Raw genomic sequence first — 23,378 nt, 5'->3', positions numbered from 1 at the left:
GATATTAATATTCGGTTTATTCTTAAATTAATTACACTCTACAGAAATTCAAGAAAAAAAAGTTATCAACAGCACAATACTGTATTTTCTAGCGTATTCATGGAAGCAGAGGCTCAGCTTTCTAATCCGTATGTCTGGATTGGGAGGATGACGCAGTTATGTGCTTCAGAATCTGTTACGTCACTAACGTTTGGAGTTTTATGCTGTTGCCTGCTACTATAAAATGCACATCTTTCGTGTGGGGCCCACAACAGAAGTAGCAAGCCAACGTGCGGTCAAAGTAAACTCCGAGACCTACGTGGATGGTAACGTTTGGATTTGGATTGCTAGCATGGTAGGCCATGCTTATATCGGATGCCATTTTGGTAAGCAGGTACAGGTAATTACCCATGATTTTCGGATTACCTTGAAAGGAGAAATGAATATGACGTTCAGCAAGCTGCTTAAGATTGACATTTAAGTAGAATGTTACTGACACTGTGTCGTCTTTTGAGTATATGAAGGTCATTAGCTAATGTTATCACTGCACTGACATATGAATGGCCATATCTCTAAGCAAGAGTACAGAAAACACAACACCTTGAGACACATTAACTGAGCTGAGCTGAAAAAAGTTCCCAAAACATCTACTTTAACGTGATATGTCCCAAATAGATTTAGGAGCGCAATCAAATCAACTTAATCAATTGTAGAATGTGTATATAGCCTCGTGGGTAGACAGTTGGTATAATCACCGTCCTGCCCACACAGGATAAAACAGACCGGAATTCGAATCCCGTCAATAACGCGAGGAATTTTTATGAGCCTGTTTCACAACATAACTGAGTTAGTCGGTCTCAGGCGAGGGTAGCATGGTTTTTTCTCCCGGAAACTCGGGTTTTTCCGCCAGCAAACAGCAAATCCACCAGAGAACACACGCAATTTACAAACATATTAACCACGGCGCAATATGGCCTAAGTTGCTGATGTGCCTACAATAACGTATACAAAGGGGACTAGGAAAGTTTTGCAGTACAGCTTTGTTTATTTAATTTTTTCAAAGTAATTTCCTCTACATTCAATACACCTCTCCATCCTCCGAAACCAATCTTTAAACCAGTTCTGCCAAGTTTCACTAGGGAGTAAAGCACACTCGTTGTCCCAAGCCCGTAGAAGGTCCTCATCACTGGAAAACCGCCTCCCTTTTAGCTTCATTTTCACATGCGGGAACAGTGCAAAGTCGCAGGGAGCAAGGTCTGGACTGTAGGGAGGGTGCTCGAGAAGTTTCAGTCCTGTCGTGGTCAAATATTCGGTGCAGGCTTTGGCGCGGTGAGCTGCAGCATTATCGTGATGGAGGTACCAGGTGTCCATTCTTGACTTTGGCCGCAGGTTCTTCATAGATCCAATGACTTTAGGCAGGCATTGTTCAGTATACCACTTAGCTGTGACTGTCTTCTGCGTGTCCAAAACGACACGTTCCACAATTCCACTCGATTTGAAAAATTCAGCTATCATTTTCTTCTTTACAGATCGAGATTTTCTGACAATTACGGGTGTGTCGTCATCATCAAAGACCCAAACTTTGTTTTGAGCCTTGGTCGGCAGATCGTAATAGTACAGCCAAGTCTCGTCACCTGTCACGATGTTGTTCACATACCGAGATTGTCCCTTATCAAACTTTTTTAACATCTCCCGGCACCAAGTCACACGTCGTGTCATCTGCTCTTCAGTCAGTTGATGCGGCACCCAGAGAGAACAAAGTTTCTTCACGTGCAAATGATCTTGCAGAATCGAACGAATTGCTGGTGCATTTAGGCCCAAAGTATCCTCTATCTGTTGGTAGGTCACTCGCCTGTTTTCGTCAAGCATTTTCCTCACAGCAGTAACGTTTTCCTCCGTAACTGACGTTCGTGGCCTTCCCGGCCTCTCAGAATCCTCCAGAGTGAAATTTCCCCTTTGGAATTCTCTATACCACCTGAATATCGTTGTACGATGTGGACAATCATCATCTAGTGCAAGAGTCATTTCTTCTAAGCACTGGTCTATGGTTAAACCACGCACGAAATTACACCGCAAAACTGTCCTTATCTCATTTCGTGACCACGATGCCATCGCAAGCACTTTACACTCTCACTACTAATGAATAACTGAGCCCATCGACTTGGCGGGGCGGCTACTATGCACGTATGAACATGTCTCAACATGCAGCAACAAGCAGCTTCCTGTGATTCATTGTTGTGTCATATTGCAAAACTTTCCTAGTACCCTTTGTATATAAATAGACGATTGTTATTTACACTTTTTTACCGACTGCAATTATTGTTGCTTTCATGTGGTAAAGAGGTTACTCACTAGATCTTCGTCTGAGAGCATAGTATGTCCTTCGAGAGTATCGCACTAGAAGTTTAATCTGAATGGACTGTATAATCTTTACTAGCAATTTAAAGAGGCATAACGTTTTCGCGATGAACCTGAACGGTGCAGTTGTGTGGCCATCTTGTGATTTTGAACTGACTAAAAATTTTCATCGAGGTGAGGACCAGTGACAAATTTAAGCATAATTGGAGAAAGTGGCCACTTAGGGCCTCAAAATAAACATAGCGTATAAAGGCACCACAAATGTATTAAGATTTTCGTTAAATAAAAACATTACTTTTGTTACTTGAATTTTATATCATACTTTATTTGCTAAATAAAATTAGAAAAATGGACGATATCCTGCAAATAAAATTTACGGTTATTTATTTAATCCTTCCCGCGTGTTAATTGTTTCATCCTACTATTGCCAGTGACAGTAATAAGGGCACATTTTTCGAAATTATTTGCTATACTGTATTTCTCTTTCTCACCTGGACTCCATGCGGCATATCTGCTCACAGGACATGGCGTCATCAATGCCAAACTTTCCTTTTGGGAATTGAAGAGGACCCTACCTGTGTCTGTGGCGGTCTGGAGAGCTGGCAACACGTAATGTATGACTGCCAGCTTTATGACGACCTCCGAAACATCCCAAAGATTCTACACTGGTGTGCAAAATTTAAGGACCAGTCAGGTTTTGACCTGTAGCTTCTCATAGGAGTGGCCTGGATATGGGAAAAGCATACCAAAGGAACCTCGTGAGCTACAGAAACGAAGGAAACAACACCGACACAACAACGGAAGCAAAACCGTACAGAGGGACTTTATTCAAAAATGGCAACATAGCACTGGCTGCCATGATACAGGTGCATCACTGCCAAAGATGAAACAAAGGGAAGAGGTGGTCCTCGGTAGGAGATATGGCCACCCATAATGTCCATGTAGGCTTTGCACCACCTGTCCATACTTAGAATAATGTTGTTGATAAGTTCTTGCGGTAACATCGTCCATTCCTCTGTTAGTGCCATCTTCAGCTGGTGAACATTTTCTGGTGGGTGTGGACGTGGCGCTAGGCGTCTCCCCAGAACGTCCCATATGTGTTCGATGGGATTTGGATCGATGGAACGGGCAGGCCAAACCATACGAACAATGTCTTCACTTTCTAAAAGCATATCAACAGCTGCAGTGCGATGGGATGTGGCGATATAATCCATAAACACGAACTCGGGGCCAATGGAACAGACGCACATGGGAAAGGATTACCTCAGTACGGTAGCGTGCACCGGTTACAGTACCGCCTTCAAGTATCTGGAGTTGTGTACGTCCATCCAAGATAACAACCCCCCCCCCAGACGAGAACACCTTGACCGCCATATCGATCCCTTTCAGTGATGTTCGTGGGGTGATAGAGCTCTTCGCAAGAAGACGAGTGCTCACTGCGATGGAGCGCAACTGAACCCTACACATGACAACCAGGAACAACAACTGAACATACCTAACTAATGAGAAGAACTATATAAACCTCCAGAACTGGACGGCACGAACCAGACTACCACACCAACACATCTATACTGACAACCGACAGGCGCTCTGCGCCACTGTATGCAAAACAACAACCTGCGAGGATGATATGCGCAACACAGTCTCAGGCTGGAACTTGTTTTTTTTTTTTTTTTGATTTGGTAGTTGTTGGCGCATCGGTTTCTGTGGCCATATTGCACCTCCCAAGGTTTTTGCAGTACTTTGATCCAAGACCGAGGCGAGAATCGAACCCGCGACCTTTGGGTTGCCGAGCAGGTACTTTACCCACTCGGCTAGCCCGGTCGGCCGCTGGAACTTGTGGACTAGTACGTCAAGTGCAAGGGAAACAAACAAACCTGATCAGGAAGAAATACCAGATAACGGTACGCAATGTTGTTGTTGTTGTTATTTGGTTTTTAGGAGCATTAGCAACTAAGGCCATATTGCTCCGGGATATGCGGTGGTCATTCCCTGAATGACCTTTCCGCATCCTCCGTATTTGGTGGTGACGGGCTCGAACCCCGGTCTAATCAAGAAGCGTGTGCTACGCACTGCTGCTCCTTCCCACCTGGCTACGGAGGCGCCAGGTACGCAATGAGCAAGGGACTGGACCGTAACTGGAACCAGCAAATTCCACCGGAACTGGCCATAGATCAGCAACCCTGACAGACCGGCAACCCTCTGTGGCAAAGGCACACAGAATAAGGAAAAGACAGCATTTTTTTTTCCTCATTGCTGAAAACCTGAAGGAACCTGATCACTACACTTGATATGGATCCCGGAATTGACACCTCTACTACCTGGACAGGACTTGACCAACAGTGACAAACCACCGGGCTTGACATTTATCAACACGGACCTTCACTGACTTGACTGAACTGGATGGGATCTGGTTCCATGAGTGATATCCCAAATGGGAACATCAATACGACTGAAGACCAACCGCAGCTTGCTGCTCGCCATCTTGGCTCTCAAACCATGCTCCCTTGCGTGGTCCTATCTTTTCCCCTGTCCCCTCCTCACCACTCCTTTATTCGCCTGGTGGGGCATGGGTCTGCCCCACTGATTATCTGGGGTCGCCTTCTCTATCGCCCCCATATTTCTGTGTTTTCCCCCAGCCTTCCGTCTCCTCCCCCACTCTGCCTAATACGCTAGTATACACCCCACATAAGTCGCAAAATTTAATAACGACTAAATTTAATTGCGTTCACACTAACTTTATTTGGTTTTTCTACTCAATTTTCTAAATTCCCCCGGCGAGCGAGATTTTTTTTAGGTCCTAGCCACTGAAATATCAGGAAATTAGATGGCAGGACCTGACAGAGTAAATATCTAAATACTAGCGTACCTGGTCTGCCTCCACGAGGCATAGTGTGGGCAACGTTGGGAATCAGCAGGGGTCTAGCAGCTATATGGCCAGAAGGACAACGATACACAACACTACTCTTACAAAATCCATACACTTAAATTTCTAGCCTTTACAGTGAACTGTTACACCCACAATGAAAGTAACGCGAAGATGGGGGAAACCCCTGGTGCCTTTAGACAAGAACACACTATATACTTGGCATATAATGACAGTTGAACTTGAGGGACGGTAACGGATATCTGAAAATTGGAAAAGAACTCCTAGTGGAAAGATTTTTTTTCCTTAGTATTAACACGAACCAAAAATCAAGTTAAAAATGAAGAGAGATGTGTACAAACGCTCCTGAAGTTCACTAAATCTTCAAACTTACTCGTATCACAAAGCCATACTTAAGATTTTGAAGTAAATGTAATTGCCAAAGTAATAACGCAGGTAATAATTATTGTTGTAGGGCTTTAAAAGCATAAACGACTGAGGCCATACTGCCTCGGTGAATACTGCGTAAATTGCATGTGTTCTGTGGTCGATGTTCTGTTTGCTAAACGAAAAACCTCAAGTTTCCGAAGAAAAAAAACAATGCTACCCACACCTGAGACCGACTAACTCAGCCACGTTGTTAAAAAGGCCAATAAAAATTCCTCACGTCATCGGATGACGGGACTCGAACTCAGGTATTTTCCACCCGGTGTGGAGAAGGAGATTCTATCAACTGTGCTACCCACGAGGGCGCAAGTAATAATAAACCAATGTTAGATTCTTTGGAACCAGACATAATTAATATATGCTCTTGCTGTAGGAGTGCAGGGTTTTAGGCGCATCAGCAACTTATGCCATATTGCACGGTATATAATATGTGTTTAAATTGCGTGTATTCTCTGATGGATTTTTTTCTGTTTGCTGGACAAAAACCCCAAATTTCCACGAAAAAAAAAATGTTACCCTTGCTGAGACCGATTAACTCAGCCAGGATATGAAAAATGTTTATAAAAATTCCTTGCATCATTGACGGGATTTGAACTCACATCTTTTCCACCGATGTGGGGAGGATGGTGATAATACCAACTGTGTTACCCATGAAGGTGTAATAAATGCAAATATCTAAACACCACAAAGGAAAATGTATTTTCAGAAGTGTAATAGTTCTCATCCAGTGATGAGTTTGAAACTCAGTTAAAATTAGTTTTAGTTCTGAATGTCTATTTTTTTATCGTTTAGTACCTCTTGTGATTTTCGTTTTCGGCAGTTCAAGGAAAGTGATAAACCATAAAACGAATCGGGAGCTGAAAGGCGGTAAAAAATGAAACAAAAGGAAGACTATATAAGAAAACAATTAGGTGCTTTATTTGTCACCTCTTCTCACCTCCAAGAGTCAAGAACATCAATAAAAAGAATTAGAGCGGAAATATAACTGCATTAAAAGATTCATTAAAGGCTTCTTTAAACCTAGGCTGCAGCTAACCGTTCTAAGGCAGAGGGAATAAAGTTTCATTAGTGAATTATTCCGAGTTTTTCAGCCCACAAAAAATGCGCCTGAGACCTTGAAAAACACACTTGTACAGACATACTTTAAACCATATTATGTCAGGTGTTTGTTAAGGGCCAAAGCAACTACGGCTATGAGTGTTAGTATATTATGTCTATAACTTGCGTGTATTCTGTGGTCAATTTGCCTGTTTGCTAGACTAAAAACCCGATCGACTTTTAGGGAGAAAAAACCATGCAACTCTTTCCTGAGATTGCTAACTCAGCCAAGTTGTAAAAAAAAAAAAAAAAAAAAAAAAACAATAAAAATTAATACGTCATCGACGCGATTCGAACGCGGGCCTTTTCCACCTGACGTGGAAAGGTCGATGTTTATATGCATTGTGTTATCAGCCAGGGCGTCAGGACCTAATAGCAGTAGGCTAATATCAGGGATGTCAAAGTGTCAGACGTGCTTATGAGACAAGACTGCTGTAATAATTCAGACACAGCATAGGTTTGTTAAGGAGAAGTCTTGTCTGACCAGTCTGATGACCAATACTGATACAGAAATGGAATTAATATTACCAGAAATACCTGATGTACACCTTGTACAATCAGTAGCAAGGAATATTTCTACTAAGGTCTGATTCACTATTAACTGATTTCTCTAATATTTCGTTTGGGCAGTGTAGTTCTGTCACCCTCTATCATAATGATTTTTTTTTTCTTTTTCTTTTTAAGTAGCATTTACGATTACTCAGATCAACTGCTTTTCGTTAAATACCGTATTTCCCCATGTATAAGACGCACCCTTTTTCGAAAAATTTGGGGGCTAAAAACTGGGTGCGTCTTATACAGTGGTTGTAGATTTTTTTTTACTTGCATTTCCCGCTTTTTCGCGCTTGTTGTCTTTGCGCTCATTGTTTCGCACTTGTCACCGGTATATTATGTTACGTTTTGCCACGTTCTGCCCAGAAATGATTTTCGTACAGTGCTGAATTCAAGTTAAGTGATCCAGTTTGCAAAAGTGAATGGAAATCGTGCTGCTGAACATAAGTTTGGTGCTCCTCCAACTGAGAAAACAATCCGAGACTGGCTACGGGAAGAAGAAACCCTACTGAAAACGCCACGGCAGAAGGCCATGAGAGGCAAGTCAGCAAAATGGCCTGATTTAGAGAGGGAATTGAAGATATGGATTGAAGAGCAAAGGGCAATTGGAATTCCTGTGTCCACAAAGATGGTTCAGCATGAGGCAAGAAGAACTGCTGATGAAAAAGAAGTTACTGATTTCAAAGGAGGACACAATTGGTGCTTCAGGTTCATGAAACGGAATGGACTAAGCATGCGTACAGGCACCAGACTTGCCAAAAAGATGTCTGAAAGCTATGAGCAGAAGGTCCTTGAATTTCATCGTTTTGTCATTCAATGTCGGAATGACACGTCAGTTTAAGTTGGGACAGATTGCAAATATCGACGAAGTCCCCCTTCAATTTGATGTCCTAAGTAACAGAACTGTTGATAAGAAGGGGGTGAAAACTAACTGTGAAGACAAGTAGACATGAAAAGAGCCATTATACAGTTGTTCTAGCTTGTTGTGCCGACGGAACCAAGCTGCCTCCTATGCTGATTTTCAAACGCAAAACAATGCCAAAAGAAGACATTCCTCGAGGAGTGATTGTCCACGTTCATGACAAGGTTGGATGGATCAGGATGGGATGAAGATCTGGTTTGAGAAAGTTTGGAGCAGGAGACCAGGTGGGCTCTTACCCAAACCTGCCCTATTGGTGCTTGATCAGTTCAGGGCACATATAACAAAAAACACAAAGAAGATTGCTGCAGAGCAAAAAACAAAACTTGTCGTCATACCTGGATGCTTGACATCCCAGCTCCAACCACTTGATGTCAGCATTAACAAACCCTTCAAAGCTGCCATGAGAGACGAATGGAACCAATGGATGAAGTCTTCTGGGAACAATTTGACACCAGCAGGAAGAGTGAAGAAACCAACTATAGGAGACGTTTGTGCCTGGGTGAAAAGATCCTGGGATAATATCAAGATTGAGATCGTTGTCAAGTCATTTAAGAAGTGTAGCATTTCAAATGCCATAGATGGAACTGAGGACGAGGCAAAATATGAAGACAGTGAGTCGTCATCAGACACAAGCTAATGGATGGGAGTTTTGACAGTGATGAGGAGTTGTATAAATTTTATGATGAATAAAACTTGAGTTCAATAACTTTATGTAATACATTTTTTTTCAAATTTCGGGCCCCAAAATTAAGGTGCCTCTTATACATGGGGAAATACGGTAAATAATATTACTGTAATACACTACTCGACAAAATTAACAGAACACGTAGAAAACGTGGTGTAACTCGAGCAGCTTGCGATGAAGCAGGGCGAACTTTAGTATAGTTGTGAACCATAGAATAAAGATGAAATGAGGAGACAGCAAGAAACTTCAGACAGATATAAGGGGCATTTATAGGAGTTGTGTAAGAATTACCAAAATGATCACATTAGAGAAGTCGATTCAAGATGCTCGAAAATATAGTCACATGACATCAGTACAGCGTATGATCCCCTTCAACGGCTAAACATGCCTGACAGCGGTGACGCATGCTTGATATAAGGGTGTTTATAAGATTCTGTGGCAACAAATCCCATTCTTCCACCACCGCAGACCTTAGGTCACCAAGTGACTGAGGAGTTGGCCGTCGGCGTGAAATTTGACGCCCAAGGGCGTTCCACACATGTTCGATCGGATTTAAGTCTGATGATAGTGCTGGTCACTGCAGTCGTTGGATATCTTCAGGTGCAAGATTCCTCCACCACTTGAGCTCTATGTGCAGTGGCGTTGTCGTACACGAAAAGAAAATTTACCAACCACACCCCTAAAAAGTCACACACAGGGTTCGAGGATCTGTTCTCGGTACCTCTGCGCAGTTAAGGTACCCCTATCAAAAACATGAAGAGGGGTTCGGCCGTTGATCATTATTCTAACCCACAAGAGGAACTGTCAGTGCGTAGCACACGCTTCTTGATTAGACCGGGGTTCGAGCCCGTCACCACCAAATACAGAGGATGCGGAAGGGTCAGGAAATGACCACCGCATATTCCCGGAGCAATATGGCCTTAGTTGCTAATGCTCCTAAAAACCAAATAACAACAAGAGGAACTGTAATGTGACATTTTCCTAATTCTTATACAACCCCTATAAATGTCCCTTATACCTGTCTGAAGTTTCTCGTTGTGTCCTCATTTCATTGATTTTGTATTGTACACCACCATACCAAATTCTGTTCCGCTTCATCGCAAGCTGCACGAGTTACACCACGTTTTTCACGTGTTCTATTAATTTTGTCGAGCAGTATATTTCTCACGTCTAAATACTTAATGGTCGTAGTTTACTACTAAATATTTTGTGAGGGAATAAAAGAACAGTTCTGCTTATACCCCTGGCCATCTGGCCGTGAAGGGTTGTTGTTGTTGTTGGGTTTTAGGAGCATAGCGATTAAGGCCTTATTGTTCCGTATACAGTCTATGTAAATTACGTGTGTTCTGTGGTCAATTTTTTGTTTGCTGGATGAAAACCCGAGTTTCAGGGAGAAAAACCATTCTACCTTCGCCTGAGACCGACTAATTCAGCCACATTGTGAAAATGGCCCATAAAAATTTTTCTCGTCAACGACGGGACTCGAACCCAGATCTTTTCCATCCGGTAAGGGGAGTACGGCGATTCTCTCAACTGTGATACCCACGAGGGCGCCGTGAAGGGCTTTTGTAACACCACTCAATTTGTCTAAGTTTCAATGGAATGTTTGCAATAAAAATATTCTCATTCTCTCTCTCTCTCTCTCTCTCTCTCTCTCTCTCTATTTATCTTCTAAATCTATCTAAGATCCGTTTTGCCAGTTTTAGCGTAAATTAAGGATTTTTTCAAAATTAATTCAAATTTTATAAATTATGTCTTAGGGAAACAGGCAGTTTTTTTGACATTTATTACATCAAGGTTAGGTTAAGATATTCCCAAGCAGTCCTGGAAGGTAAATAAATAAATTTTCTGTTTATACTCCGGGACGACCACACGGTTAGAGGAGTTCACAAGATAGAGAGAATTCAAGAAACAGCACCGTATTTTCGACGTGAGCCACTAAGTTTTTTTTTTTTTTTTTTTTTAACTTTCTTTTTAAATTTATGTTCGATTACGAAAAGCCTTTCCACTTTCACATAAAAACCACAAATACGATAATTTAAAATTAATACAAACATTCTGGTATAAAGAAGAAAAAAGAGAAAATAAAGCTTTTTAAAATGCTGAAATTTGCTCACAATTATTTATAAAAATTACTCTTATGAAAATATTCTAAAATTATTTCTATTAAAATGATAACTGACACTGATTTCGACCATGATTGCATCATCGGTTTCTTGCCACGTGTTTATCTAGATGATATTGAAGACTGAAACAAAAAGTCAGTGTCGAATTTGCTATCTTAAAAGAATACTATTGCTTTTAGATATAGTGTAGTTTGTAAACATGTAGTGTACTATATATTCACTAAACTACTTTTATTTGGTTTGGATGTAAAATCTTTTAGGCATATGATAAAAAAAAAAAAGTAGGGGGGCGAGGGAGAATAAAATTCAAAAATTAGACATTTGACTTTTTTTTTTTTTGTACATTGGAAAATTTTATTTTTTGCTAATAACTAATTAAATGACATCTTTAAAAAAGCAGCAGGCGTCGCCTCCAATCGGTTAAAATTATTGAGCAATTAACTAGACCAAATGTTCTTCTTTTGCCTTCATAGAGAGAGCGAAAGTGAAAGGCGATATCTCATGTAACAGGTATGAAGTGTGTGTGTATGTAAAACAGCGTCATCTCGTAAAATAACAAATGCTTACAGCCCGGTCACGTGACTGGAGCATAGATTGATGACTGCTCATACGAAGGCTGGGAGAATCGCTTCTTTTCAGAAAGCGGTTTATTTGAGATGTTCGAGTCCGAAGTCTTGTGAGGTCTTCTCCCGCTGGGGTAACAGTAGGTAACCTTTCCCGTAGGCTAGTTGCGTATGTCTCCGACGGTTGTTCGCTCTCTATGCGGAATAGTAGCGCGTATTTTTGCATCTACACATCCACAGCAGCTCTCAGTGGTGAACAGCTCTGCACAGAGTTGACTCGCCTAGTCATGAAAACTTTGGTATCCTGCGTTCGGAAGCGCGCACTTAGCAAGTGGTCACTGCGGCGTCTCGTAAAGCGGGATTTGTAAGGAGAGACAGCGGCAGCATGTCACTACTTCTGTTCCCAGCTGGGCAAACAATACTAGGCTTCGTAGTACTGCTGGACGTGTTAAACGCTCTCCCAAGCTCGCTAAGAGGATTTCCAATTAAAAACTACGGTCGCCATTCTAAACTCCATTTACTCAATGACAGCTTGTCAATGAAATACACAGCATGGACTCTGGGGATGGTTAAACAAGTGACTCCATCGCAGGATCGCTCGTATGCATCCCAGCTAGGACAACTAGGACAATTATACTGTCGAACAGGATACAATCTGCAAATTCATGCTGACGGTATTGTCAACGGAACCAGGGAAGATCACAACAAATATGGTAAGTGATGTTTGTTGTGCAAAACAGTTTTAATGTTAAAATTGTGTTGTTTTACGTGTGAGGTGCTAGAAGATACTTGTTATAAGCGTGGCTCTGATTAATTTGAATATTTCATTCAGTCCGAGTTCGTCTAATATTTACAATGAAGCTTCACTTTTACTTCCTTACAGTCAAGTTTCTGTATTTTTAATATAGTTAATTTGCTGTTGCTAATAACTGCGCCCTGTTCGTATCGGACATTGTTTTTATTCCGAAAATCAGCCTTCCTATATAAACGGGACATCTTATACTTAACAATAAAAGTGTAGGACTTGAATTATATTTATTCATAATTCACTCTTTTAAATTTTTCTTTAACTACATTCGGGAAGTAAGGTTACGGATATCAGTGAATACTGCTATTAATCCTTTGGACAAACTACTTGCTCCTTGAACAGTCAACTCTTAAAACGAAATCCGCTAAACTTATATGTCATCCAAAAAAAAAAAAAAAAACATTTACTATATCGGAACAGTTACTATACCTGTTCTCTTAATTTTGCCGAAGTAATAAATATTACAGCATCTTTTAATAGTTAGTAAAGGGTTAATTAGTAAAGGGTTTAATAGTTAGTAAATAGTTAGTAATAAAGTAATCATCGATGTGGCCTGATAATCTCTAAATTAAAATAAAATTTATATAGAAAGGCACTCACAACTGTGTATCAGTTAATCTCAAGTAACAACGATTATAATATATTTTGAAAGAAATATTCAGAATTATTTTCGAATATTTTACCGCTTTCGAATTTTTGAATATTACGCTGTCTTTCTAAGGAATGGTTTTCAAAATAAAAATAAATAAATAAAACTCTGCATATTGCTGATATGTCCAATCTGTACCTATAGTCTTTGCAGTATTAAAATCCAGTTAAAACACGAATGCCATTTTAATAAAAACTACACTATAAAAACAAAATATTTATAGGTCCTGTTCGACTTCCCGTCTGAATGGAATAGTTTTGAAGAAAATCCAGTACAACGAATTATTTTGAAAGTCCATTTATGCCTAAAATGTACCGTTTTAAACGAAAGAAAAACTTTATTGGAAAATTACGAATAGCACTGTGCAGCTCATATTGTAAATACAGCTATGGGAAAATTCACTTGAAGGAAAAAAATGGAAAATTTAAAAAGATGATGCGTCAAAAGAATTCATTATCACGCCCTTTGACTATATTTTTCATCCTTTTGAATGATTTTATTTTTATCCTTGCAGTACTCACATATTTTCTACTACACCGAAGTTGAATTGTCATATGAAATGGGGCACGTAAACATTAAAAACAAGATGTAATTAATATGGAAAAAATAGCAGATTTATATCAATAAATAAGTTATATCAATAAAAAAAACATTTCAAAACGGCATTCTCGGAACAAAAATATTTAGGCCTGACGTAGCCGAGTGGACGGGGTTCAAGCCTGTGACTACTAAATACGATAAATATTTGTATTGACGATTTATTGTAAACTCTACTGACTTGGTTGTCGTGCCGGAGTATAAACAGAAAAATTTATTTTAAAATAATTTTACTTTTGGCAGTACACGTATTTTGCTATTTTATTTATTTATTATCGATTTTAAAGTCGATATTATGTAAAATAGAGCAGAAATTACTACTTATATATATATATTAAAAACGACAAGCAGAAGAATCATTATTTATTCAAATAATGATTCTTTTGAAATGATTTTCAGCGATATTCGTTAGGACGAAAGTTCGGTGAAACGAAATGATTCATGCGCATTCAGCACTTCTGAATGTATGGCGTTTAAAAAATTTAAATGACTTATAACATTAATTGCTTAATCCATTACGGTACTACTTATCTGGGGCTCCACATTCTAATACGAGGCTCCATCAGGAGCCCCAGATAAGTAGTAACCGCGATACAATATCATTATAATCAAACCACAGAAGTAGATATAAGTTTTATGTTTTTCATACAATCAGAATTCAATTAATTCAAAGAGCATAAAGAAAATCTAGCAAAAAAAATCTTGTGCGATCGTTTGTCGATGTGACTTGACGATGACTATCAAAGTGTCGAAAAGAAGCAATGAATGAGATTCGGATTGAAAGGAATGTGACGTCCTGGCTACGGTTTCTGTAGACCCTTGTGTGGTCTTCTTCTATTTTTAAATCCTAGAACGGGAGACTGTGTTTATCAATTTTACTTGACAGTTTTATGTGAGGGTGAATAGAATTTATGTAGCTCGTGAGTGTTGCCAGATCAGATGTACAGTGAGAACAAATTATTAAAATGTTATCTGCGCTACAGAGATGGTTTCAAGGCGTCATTGCTTTCTACTGGACGCTGTGCACTACAAAGGATCTAATGGTCGCAGCTGATGGCTGAATAGGAATCTGTTTTACTTTATACCCGAACTATTTTGGTGTGCTGAAGCTTTGTGGTTTGTTTTCCTTTATGCCAAATAATCATGTGGCTTTTACCTATCTATTAATCCAGACAAAAGATGTTTCGGTGTGCAAGTTTTGTTAATAATAGCTAAATTTAATTCTAATGGGTGACATTTCGTATTGGTACTTATAGACGATACTAGATGATATTTTTTCATTATAATCAAACCTGAGATTATCGACATTATATAATAGGATTAGATGGCAGAAATGATAGAATCAAATGACAAAATGTGTTATGAGTCTGTATTTTAAATAATGATGGTATTGTCCAGCAAAATCGATATATAGTTTCCGATGAAATACGATTGTTCGATGTGAATTGCATCATAACACAATGATTATTATTACACTGAACCTATTTTACCGAGTATGATTCGTGAATTGAACAAAGAATGGCTGCATAGCGAAAACACCGAAGTCATCAATGGAAGAAGTTGTCATAAATTTCCAACAAATGGAACAATACAACGTAACTTGGGTGGAAGCGGTACCGGTGAACGATAGAGAACGAAACCGAAAAAAAAGAGATGTCACTGCTGGAAACCATTTACTTTCAGTTTCTTTTATTATGATAACTTGTCAATGTTAGAAATTTTCACACTTCTTAACTTTTAAAAGTTTACTGACGAACTAACCCGTAACCAACAATTCCTAAGATTGTATTATAGAAATAAATCAAAAGCTACGTAATTTGAAATAAATCTGTGTACAATACAAAATTTCAATCTCTATTCTGAGAAACGTTTCCTTTCCATAAACTTTAATCGTTCAGCGGCAACTACAAGATATAATATTACAGCATATTTCAGTAAGGTTTTTTTTTTTTTTGGTAGTTGTTGGCGCATCGGCTTCTGTGGCCATAATGCACTCCCCAAGGTTTTTGCAGTACTTTGATCCAAGCCCGAGGCGGGATTCGAACCCGCGACCTTTGGGTTGCTAGGCAGGCACTTTACCCACCCGGCTAGCCCGGTCAGCATTTCAGTAAGTAGTAAACTTATTGAAATATAAATAAAATCACTGAAAAAGGTCGTTACAAAGTATCAACTTTGTATTGGATACTGTGCAATTGGATTTAAGACATTATATATTAATTTTTGCTTCAACATTTGATCAACATTATAATTACTGAAGCTATTTTCATTAACAGATTTCTATTTCTCTATAATAATTATATTTTTATTTTTCACTTTTGTATGTTAACTATTTATCTATTATGATTTAATCTGATGTTTTTTCCCGTATTACTTTTACGTTAACCGGACCTTTACAATACGAACACAGAAACATAAATGGTATTTCTTTCTATTAACAACGATAAAACGTCGTAAGCGTTCGCAAAATTATCATCTAATTAGGACGAAATACACCTAAAGAAACAGAACTGCAAATTTAAGATGAAAAGTGTACTTAATTAATCAGAAAAGGAAAGCTATCCTTCAACTTCATATAGTGGGATTAATTGTATACTGCAATTGAAGATTCAAGACTATTCTATTCCATAATCCGAAATTATTGATGCCTTAACACGCACAAATGCATACTCCCTTATACACTAATATTAAGAGCATATTAAAAAAAATTGATAAAGTATTGGTTAAATCATCAAATACGTAAATTATAGGGTATCACAAACAATTTGAATTATAAGGATGTCACACAAATAAATTGAATACGGAAATTCAACGTGTACAGAAAGGATGAATATTTCAAATTATTTTAAAACACTTGTTGCTCATATCCGCATATTATATAGGTAGAATATAGTAGATGTGTATGGTCCTGGATCGATTCACACGCTGTACAGGCTGAAAAATTCGAAATAACTTACGGGGATAAACCCTGCTCCTGAGATCGGTTAACTACAACCAAAGAGGGCTTTGGAAATCGAAACCGGACCTTCCCAAGAGAGTCGCCGGTTCCTTGATCCCGAGAAACAGTCTTGCTATCGACACTCCATATCAAGCTAGGACTGGTCAAGCAATTTGTTAAAGCACTGAATCCTCAAGGTGACACTGTTCAAGCATATACAATTTGTGTTTCCAAAATTGTCTGATTCAAAAGTGAAAGATTCACATTCACTGGTCGACAATGAGCAGACGTTGGCTTCACAATTACCGGTTGTTTGTTTGTTATTTGGTTTTTAGGAGCATTAGCATCTAAGGCCATATTGCTCCGGGATATGCGGTGGTCATTCTCTGACCTTTCCGCATTCTCCGTATTTGGTGGTGACGGGCTCGAACACCGGTCTAATCAAGAAGCGTGTGCTACGCACTGCTGTTCCTTCCCACCTGGCTACGGAGGCGCCTCACAATTACTGGAAGACAAGCGACTAATGCTGAGCAAAATTTCTGGCAGTCGTGTCACATTGTAGTGAATGGTTTTCTTGGTATCATTAATACTGAAAATCACGGACTAGTAGAGAGGTTAAATGAAAATTACGGGAAACTGGGACACAATGTCACTCAAGCTCCAATACCTGCCACTCTCATCCGGATTTTTTTTCAGGTTAAATCTGAGCGATATCAATGAGAGCATGGAAGGGATTCCACAGAATATTCAGCCAATAAAGAAGTTCCAGGGAAGGCGAGATGATGCCATGAGGGGCAACTACGTCTAGTTCTTGGTTCGAGATGTTCATAATGACCACAAAAAGCAAAGATATTCAACTATACTTTTTTTTTTTTTTTTGGTTAACCGGAGAACGGTCTCTACTTTTTAATATGTGATATTTAAGATTTTTTAGTTATGTAGCAAAGATTAATACTGTATTCTGTGCACAAGTTACACAAATCAATAAATCTGATACAGTATTATTGCATATTTGCTTTTCTTTCTTTCCTATGGCCAAACCAGTGATGCTATGCAAAGATTAAGACCATATTCGCAATCAGCATATCCAATTTCATAACTAAACACCAAGAAATGCAGATAAGTGGAACCTTTTGAAAATTTTACATGGGTACTTCTTATTATTTATTTTTTTTAAGAGCAATAACAAAACATTAATCACTTAATGCCAAAGGATAATTTGTTCTAAGTCGTTTAGGCAGGTGATTCACGTAACAATAATTTCACTGGTAAAGAAGGGCTTCCGTCTTCAATAAGCTTTGGTAATTTTCACAGGGTTTATAATGCTAATTTTATAACGCCAGAAAAGCTTTTGAAATGCTTCTTGCACTTATTTATTTTTTTAGATAAAGATGCTTTAGTGTAATTGAAAAATCTGTAATTTAATCATAACAGTATACTTCATAAAAGTTTTACCTCACAATTTTTTCAGCAAAAATATATTTTTAAAAGCTGTAAACATTTTACATGAGAAACTCTCAGATTTTCAAAACATGTCAATAGGTTGCGGTAGAATAATCAGTTTACAAAGTCAGGCTGATAGCGAGTTTAGTTTTAAACAAAAAGCTGCTGCCATTTGCCACTGACAGGTGGTCAAAGTGACGTACAGTACTTTAGTTATAACCACCTTATATTTACATATACGTATATCATCATCATTATCATCCCAATTTGTTATACCCAGTGGGTGTCCGCGCGGTAGCACAGTGGTTATAATCACCGTCCTTCCCACACCTCGTCGAAAAGGCCCTCATTTGAATCTCATAAATGACGCGAGGAATTTTATTTTTATGGGTTTTTTTTCACTCCATGGCTGAATTACTAGGTCTCAGGCGATGAAAGCAATCTACTTGCTCCCCCCTCCCCCTCGCGCAAGAAACTCAGGTTTTTCGATCAGAAAAACAGGCAAAACCGACCAGAGAACACAAGAAATTTATGGACTTAATAGACATGACTATTTTTTTTTTTTTTTATTATTATTATTTATTATACTAGGCGTTCCGTGCCAAAACTGGTTACTGATCCCCGCCATATACAAAACCGTACTTAGAGACATAAGAATAATTGTATAAGTGCATCACCATGAATCAACTTATACAATATACATACACTGTGCTGCCACTTTATTAGGTACACCCCTGCTGTGCACACAAATGGTTTGTCCCACAACGTTGCACGTCACATGACCACAGTTGTGGATATAGATGCAGCAGAACAACCTTTCTAATATCAGTTAAATACAAACCGTAGCACGAATGGGGAAAAGGAGTGATCTAACGGACTTCGAACGTGGCATGGTAGTAGGTGCAAGACGTGCTGGACAAAGCATCTTTGAAACGGCACTTCTCCTGAACTTTTCATGCACCACAGTTTCAAAGGTGTATCGAGAATAGTGCAACGAACAGAAAACATCCTCTCAACGGCACTCCTGTGGAAAAAAATCGCATGTTGATGACATGTGGACATGTGTTTTTGTAAAGGGTGGCTCCTTTAACGTCAGTTCATCTCCGCCTCATATCTCTGTGAAGAACCATATTACTACCAATAGGGCAGATGTGTGTGACGGAGGTTAGTGTGTGTTCTGTTGTTCTGTTCTGGCCAATTGGCCACCCAGAAGCATCAGTCACCTGGACAGATGATTCTGGGTACTCGTCCACACCACGGTAAGGTGGGCCAGTCCCAATAGTGCTCGTGATGTCTCAATTGGAGACTGACCCACCTGATGTTGCCCAAAGGTGGGTCAGATTTTTCTGGGGGGCCCACTCCAGAGGGGGAAAAAACGCTTGTTGATGACAGAGGTCAGAGGACGATGGCTAGAATTGTGAAAGCAAACAGACGGATCACAATGTCGCATATCATGTCAGAATACAACCTTGGTGCGCAGAACAAAATATCACAACGGATCAGTAGCACTTTGTTGCTAATGGGCTACAACAGCCGACGGCCACATCACCTACCTTTGTTAGCAATGAAGAACAAGATAACACGCCTCCTGTGGGCACAGCAGTACCAGCACTGGACTATCGAGGATTGGAAAACAGTTGCTTGGTCTGACGAGTCGAAGTTCCTGATGATCATGTTGATGGAAGGCTCAGAATTTGGCGAAAACAACAGGAATCCATGGACCCGTCATGTCGGACGACTACTGTGCACGATGGTGGGGGCAGTGTTATGGTGTGGGGAATGTTTCCTTGGCAAACGTTGGGTCCATTGATACCCATAGGTTCACGTCGGAATGCCACATCGTACCTAAACATCGTTGCTGACCAAGTGCATCCCGTTCGTGTTGACAGTTTATCCTCAGTCAGATGATTACTTCCAGCAGGATAATGCGCCGGTGCACAAAGCCCGAATCACTATGGAATGGTTCCAGGAACATGAAATTGATTTTTCTTTGCTGCAGTGGCCCGCTCAGTCCCTGGATCTCAACCCTATTGAACATTTTTGGGATGAGCTGGAAAGGGCTGTTCACTGGGGGCCTACACCTCCTTCGAATCTCAAGGAACTGCGTGATACATTCATGTCTGCATGGTATTCCATTCCTACACAACGTTTTCAGCATCTTGTTCAATCCATGCCTAGATGAATTCAGGCTGTTTTGAAGGCTAAAGGAGGCTCAACACGCTACTAGATAGGTATACCTAATAAAGTGGTAGCACAGTGTATATTTAAAACACAGATCCAGTCAGTCCAGTCTAGTAAAAGACGTTCAGGAACTATAACCCCATTAGATAGAAAGCTCACTAAAATGCCATCGGTCCATCAATTATAAAAAGTACACATTGATGAAGTTCAGCTTAACGAAGATGTCACCAGAAGAATCCATGTTAGCTGACTTAATTCAATGAAGTCCAAAAGAAGTAATGGGGTCACTAAAGATGTGCTCTCCATATGAGGTATTGGCAGGCTGTAAACACTGTGAGCAGCAAAGTCCAGATAAACCAAATTAAGTTGTTTCATGTTGTTTGGTTTTTAGGAGCATTAGCAACTAAGGCCATATTGCTCCGAGGATATGCGGTTGTCATTCCCTGACTTCCGCATCCTCCGTATTTGGTGGTCACGGGCTCGAACCCCGGTCTAATCAAGAAGCGTGTGCTAAGCACTACTGCTCCTGCCCACCTGGCTACGGAGGCGCCACCAAATTAAGTAAACCCATCATCAGCAGTCCATCAAGTATATATGATCACTAAATAAGAATATAGTCCAAGCTGAGGATAAACTCTTGACAACACACAACTCAACAGAGGAGATACAACTAAGTGAGCAGATATTGAGAGTTGAGGAAGGTAGAGCAGAAGGGGAAATTGTTCTTGGGTGGCCCTAATTTTTTTTATGAGTGCACTCCCCCTCGCCCTAGAATTGGCGTTTTTAACCTACCGAAATAAACGTAATTAATAACACGATATGCTGATTTTTTACGATCTCAGATGTCGCTGCACTTTAAACAAAAACAAAACAAATGTATTTTCATTAAATTTTTTCGTGTTATGGTTCTCTTATGAGATCTTAAATATCACTCAACTTTATAATCTTCGTCCTTGCTTCATTATTTCATTCACAAGCACTGAAGTTTAAGATTTCTTAAGGAATCTTTACATCTGTTAGAAGAACTGCGCATTTTTGTCTAGACCTGCAAGTAAGTTTTTAATAGTATTTTCCCTTTTTCGTAGTGGCACTGATCGCTTTCAAATATTAACTATCGCTATGGATTATCTCCTCGTTGGATCACAAGTAAATAGCAATGTCCTACTAAAACTCATGGGACACTTGCCATTATAAACAAAGCATGTATTTATTAAAAGAAATAGCATGTTTGCCAAAGGGCGTTGTAGAATCCGTTACTGTAATTTTTGGAGAAAGCTAACGGGACACTTGGACAAGACAAATTTATTATCGACAAAAGTACATTCCTCTTTAAAGTATTCGTGAGCTCCGTTAACAGGGAGAGTACGAATACTTTAAATTGGCCTTATCCTAATTCTGCGTTTCAGTTCATTTCAAAGATGTTCTACTGGGTGGAAGTCGGAATTTTAATACTATGCCACTATGCAGTATCCTGCATAGTGGCATAGTATTTAGGTTCAAGCGCCACCGGTGGTTTCCTACATCTGCACCGTATGTACTCTGTTGTGGAATGCAGAACTACTGCAAAAGCTAGGAAAAAGTGTTGTGTCTGGTTTATGTGGTATTGTGTTTTGTGTGTCTCGCTACTTGGTCGCAGGGCCCCTAATGGGACCTTACGTTGCCCACCACCACCCCTGGGAGATGAGCCCATTATATTCTGGCTGGTCTCCGCCAGGGTTGTCTGAGATTTCTGAACGGTGATATTCTCTTCAAACCATGCATTCAGAGTTCTCAGTTTCTGACATGGAGTGCTGTCGTGTTGGAGCATTCCTGGTTCCATACACTGCAACCAGTGGTCCTAGTCCACAGCGAAAACACCTCCAAACCATAACATATATCTCCTCCCAACTTCACAGTTAGGACAATACAGTCAATTAATAAGTTCTCCAGCCATCCTCCATAACAAAACACGCCCATCGGCAAGGAATAGAGAACAACGTTATTTGTTGTTCCATAGTACCGATTGTCATTCATCCACAGTCCATGTTCAGGTGCCTTGCATCATACCAATCGAAAATGAGAATTTATTTTTGCTATTAAAGGCCTGTAGGCTGAAGCTTTTTCATGAAATTTTATGGCATTCAACTTGTATTGTGTAAACGAAGATTTGCCTGTGGCTGCTCGTAGCAAATTCATATCACCTCACTATCAGAATACAGTACTGTGAATCTGATGGCGAGATTAAGTAACCAATCGGCTATAGTCACAACAGAGAAACTACCATACCGCCAGATCTGCCACCGCATGGGGAGAAATCGAATAAATAAATTTTCTGTTTATACTCAGAGGAGTTCACAAGATAGACAGATTACAAGAAACAGCACCGTATTCAGTAGTCACGGGCTTGAACCCCGGTCACTCAAGGCACGTGTACTTATGCATCCACGCGCCTGACCACTAGGCTACGGCGGAATAGTTGCGAGTTAACACGTTTCACTATTCAGACGATAGTGTTACTTCATCTTTGGGTAGATAAAATTTATTTGCACATGGTATTTGACAACCAGTACCGATTTCTTCACGGTATTTTATTATTATTATTATGCGAACGGCTCCCAAGCGTAAGTTATACATATCCGTATAAGTGTGTTATGTATGTTGAGGTGTGTACTCACAGACAGATTTGCATGTTGTGCAGGTTGAAAAACCTGGAATAACTCACAGGGAAAACGCTTCTACCTTCTCCTGACTAATTACACCTCAACTGAAGAGAACTTGAGAAATATAGTCTTGCGGAGAACCTACCTCATAGTTTGAGAGATAGGTTGTCCCCGCGAGACGTTATAGTGATACATAGAGACTGTATATGAGGTTAAAGTAAACTTAAAAGGTGTGCAACAGATGGATTGAAATTTTCAGCAGTTCATATAAAAAGCAGTGGAGCAGTCCCGCTCCACACCAGGAGCGGGACTGCTAGCACCCACCAGTCTTGCACCCTTACTGGTTGGTGCGGGATTTAGGTGCAATATGCACCGCCAGAGTTAGTAGACCCGGGCTTAACTCCTCGTGCCAGGGATGGGCACCAGGTGGTAATTGCCCAATAGACTATCACCTAGTGGCAGAGTAGCCTGTTTCACTTATAACACATTACACTAACAGGCCATTATGAGAACATGGTATTATATGATAA

At 39.9% G+C, this 23,378-nt stretch overlaps 1 protein-coding gene across 1 annotated transcript in view; it reads left to right on the top strand.

Moving 5' to 3' along the window:
- Positions 1-12,161: 12,161 nt before the first annotated feature.
- The window catches only part of LOC150090730 (fibroblast growth factor 9-like), a 49,842-nt gene continuing 38,625 nt past the window's right edge, over positions 12,162-23,378 (top strand). The window contains exon 1 of the mRNA XM_090370457.1: positions 12,162-12,309. Coding sequence (XP_090226583.1) covers positions 12,162-12,309 — 148 coding nt within the window. The remainder of the gene's footprint in view (positions 12,310-23,378) is intronic.

The sequence above is a fragment of the Mastigoproctus giganteus genome, chromosome 1, assembly GCF_048544385.1.
Source record: "Mastigoproctus giganteus isolate SK-2022 chromosome 1, ASM4854438v1, whole genome shotgun sequence".
Lineage (NCBI taxonomy): Eukaryota > Metazoa > Arthropoda > Arachnida > Uropygi > Thelyphonidae > Mastigoproctus > Mastigoproctus giganteus.
The sequence above is the reverse complement of the archived record's forward strand: the minus strand, read 5'-3'. Positions and strand labels throughout refer to the sequence as shown.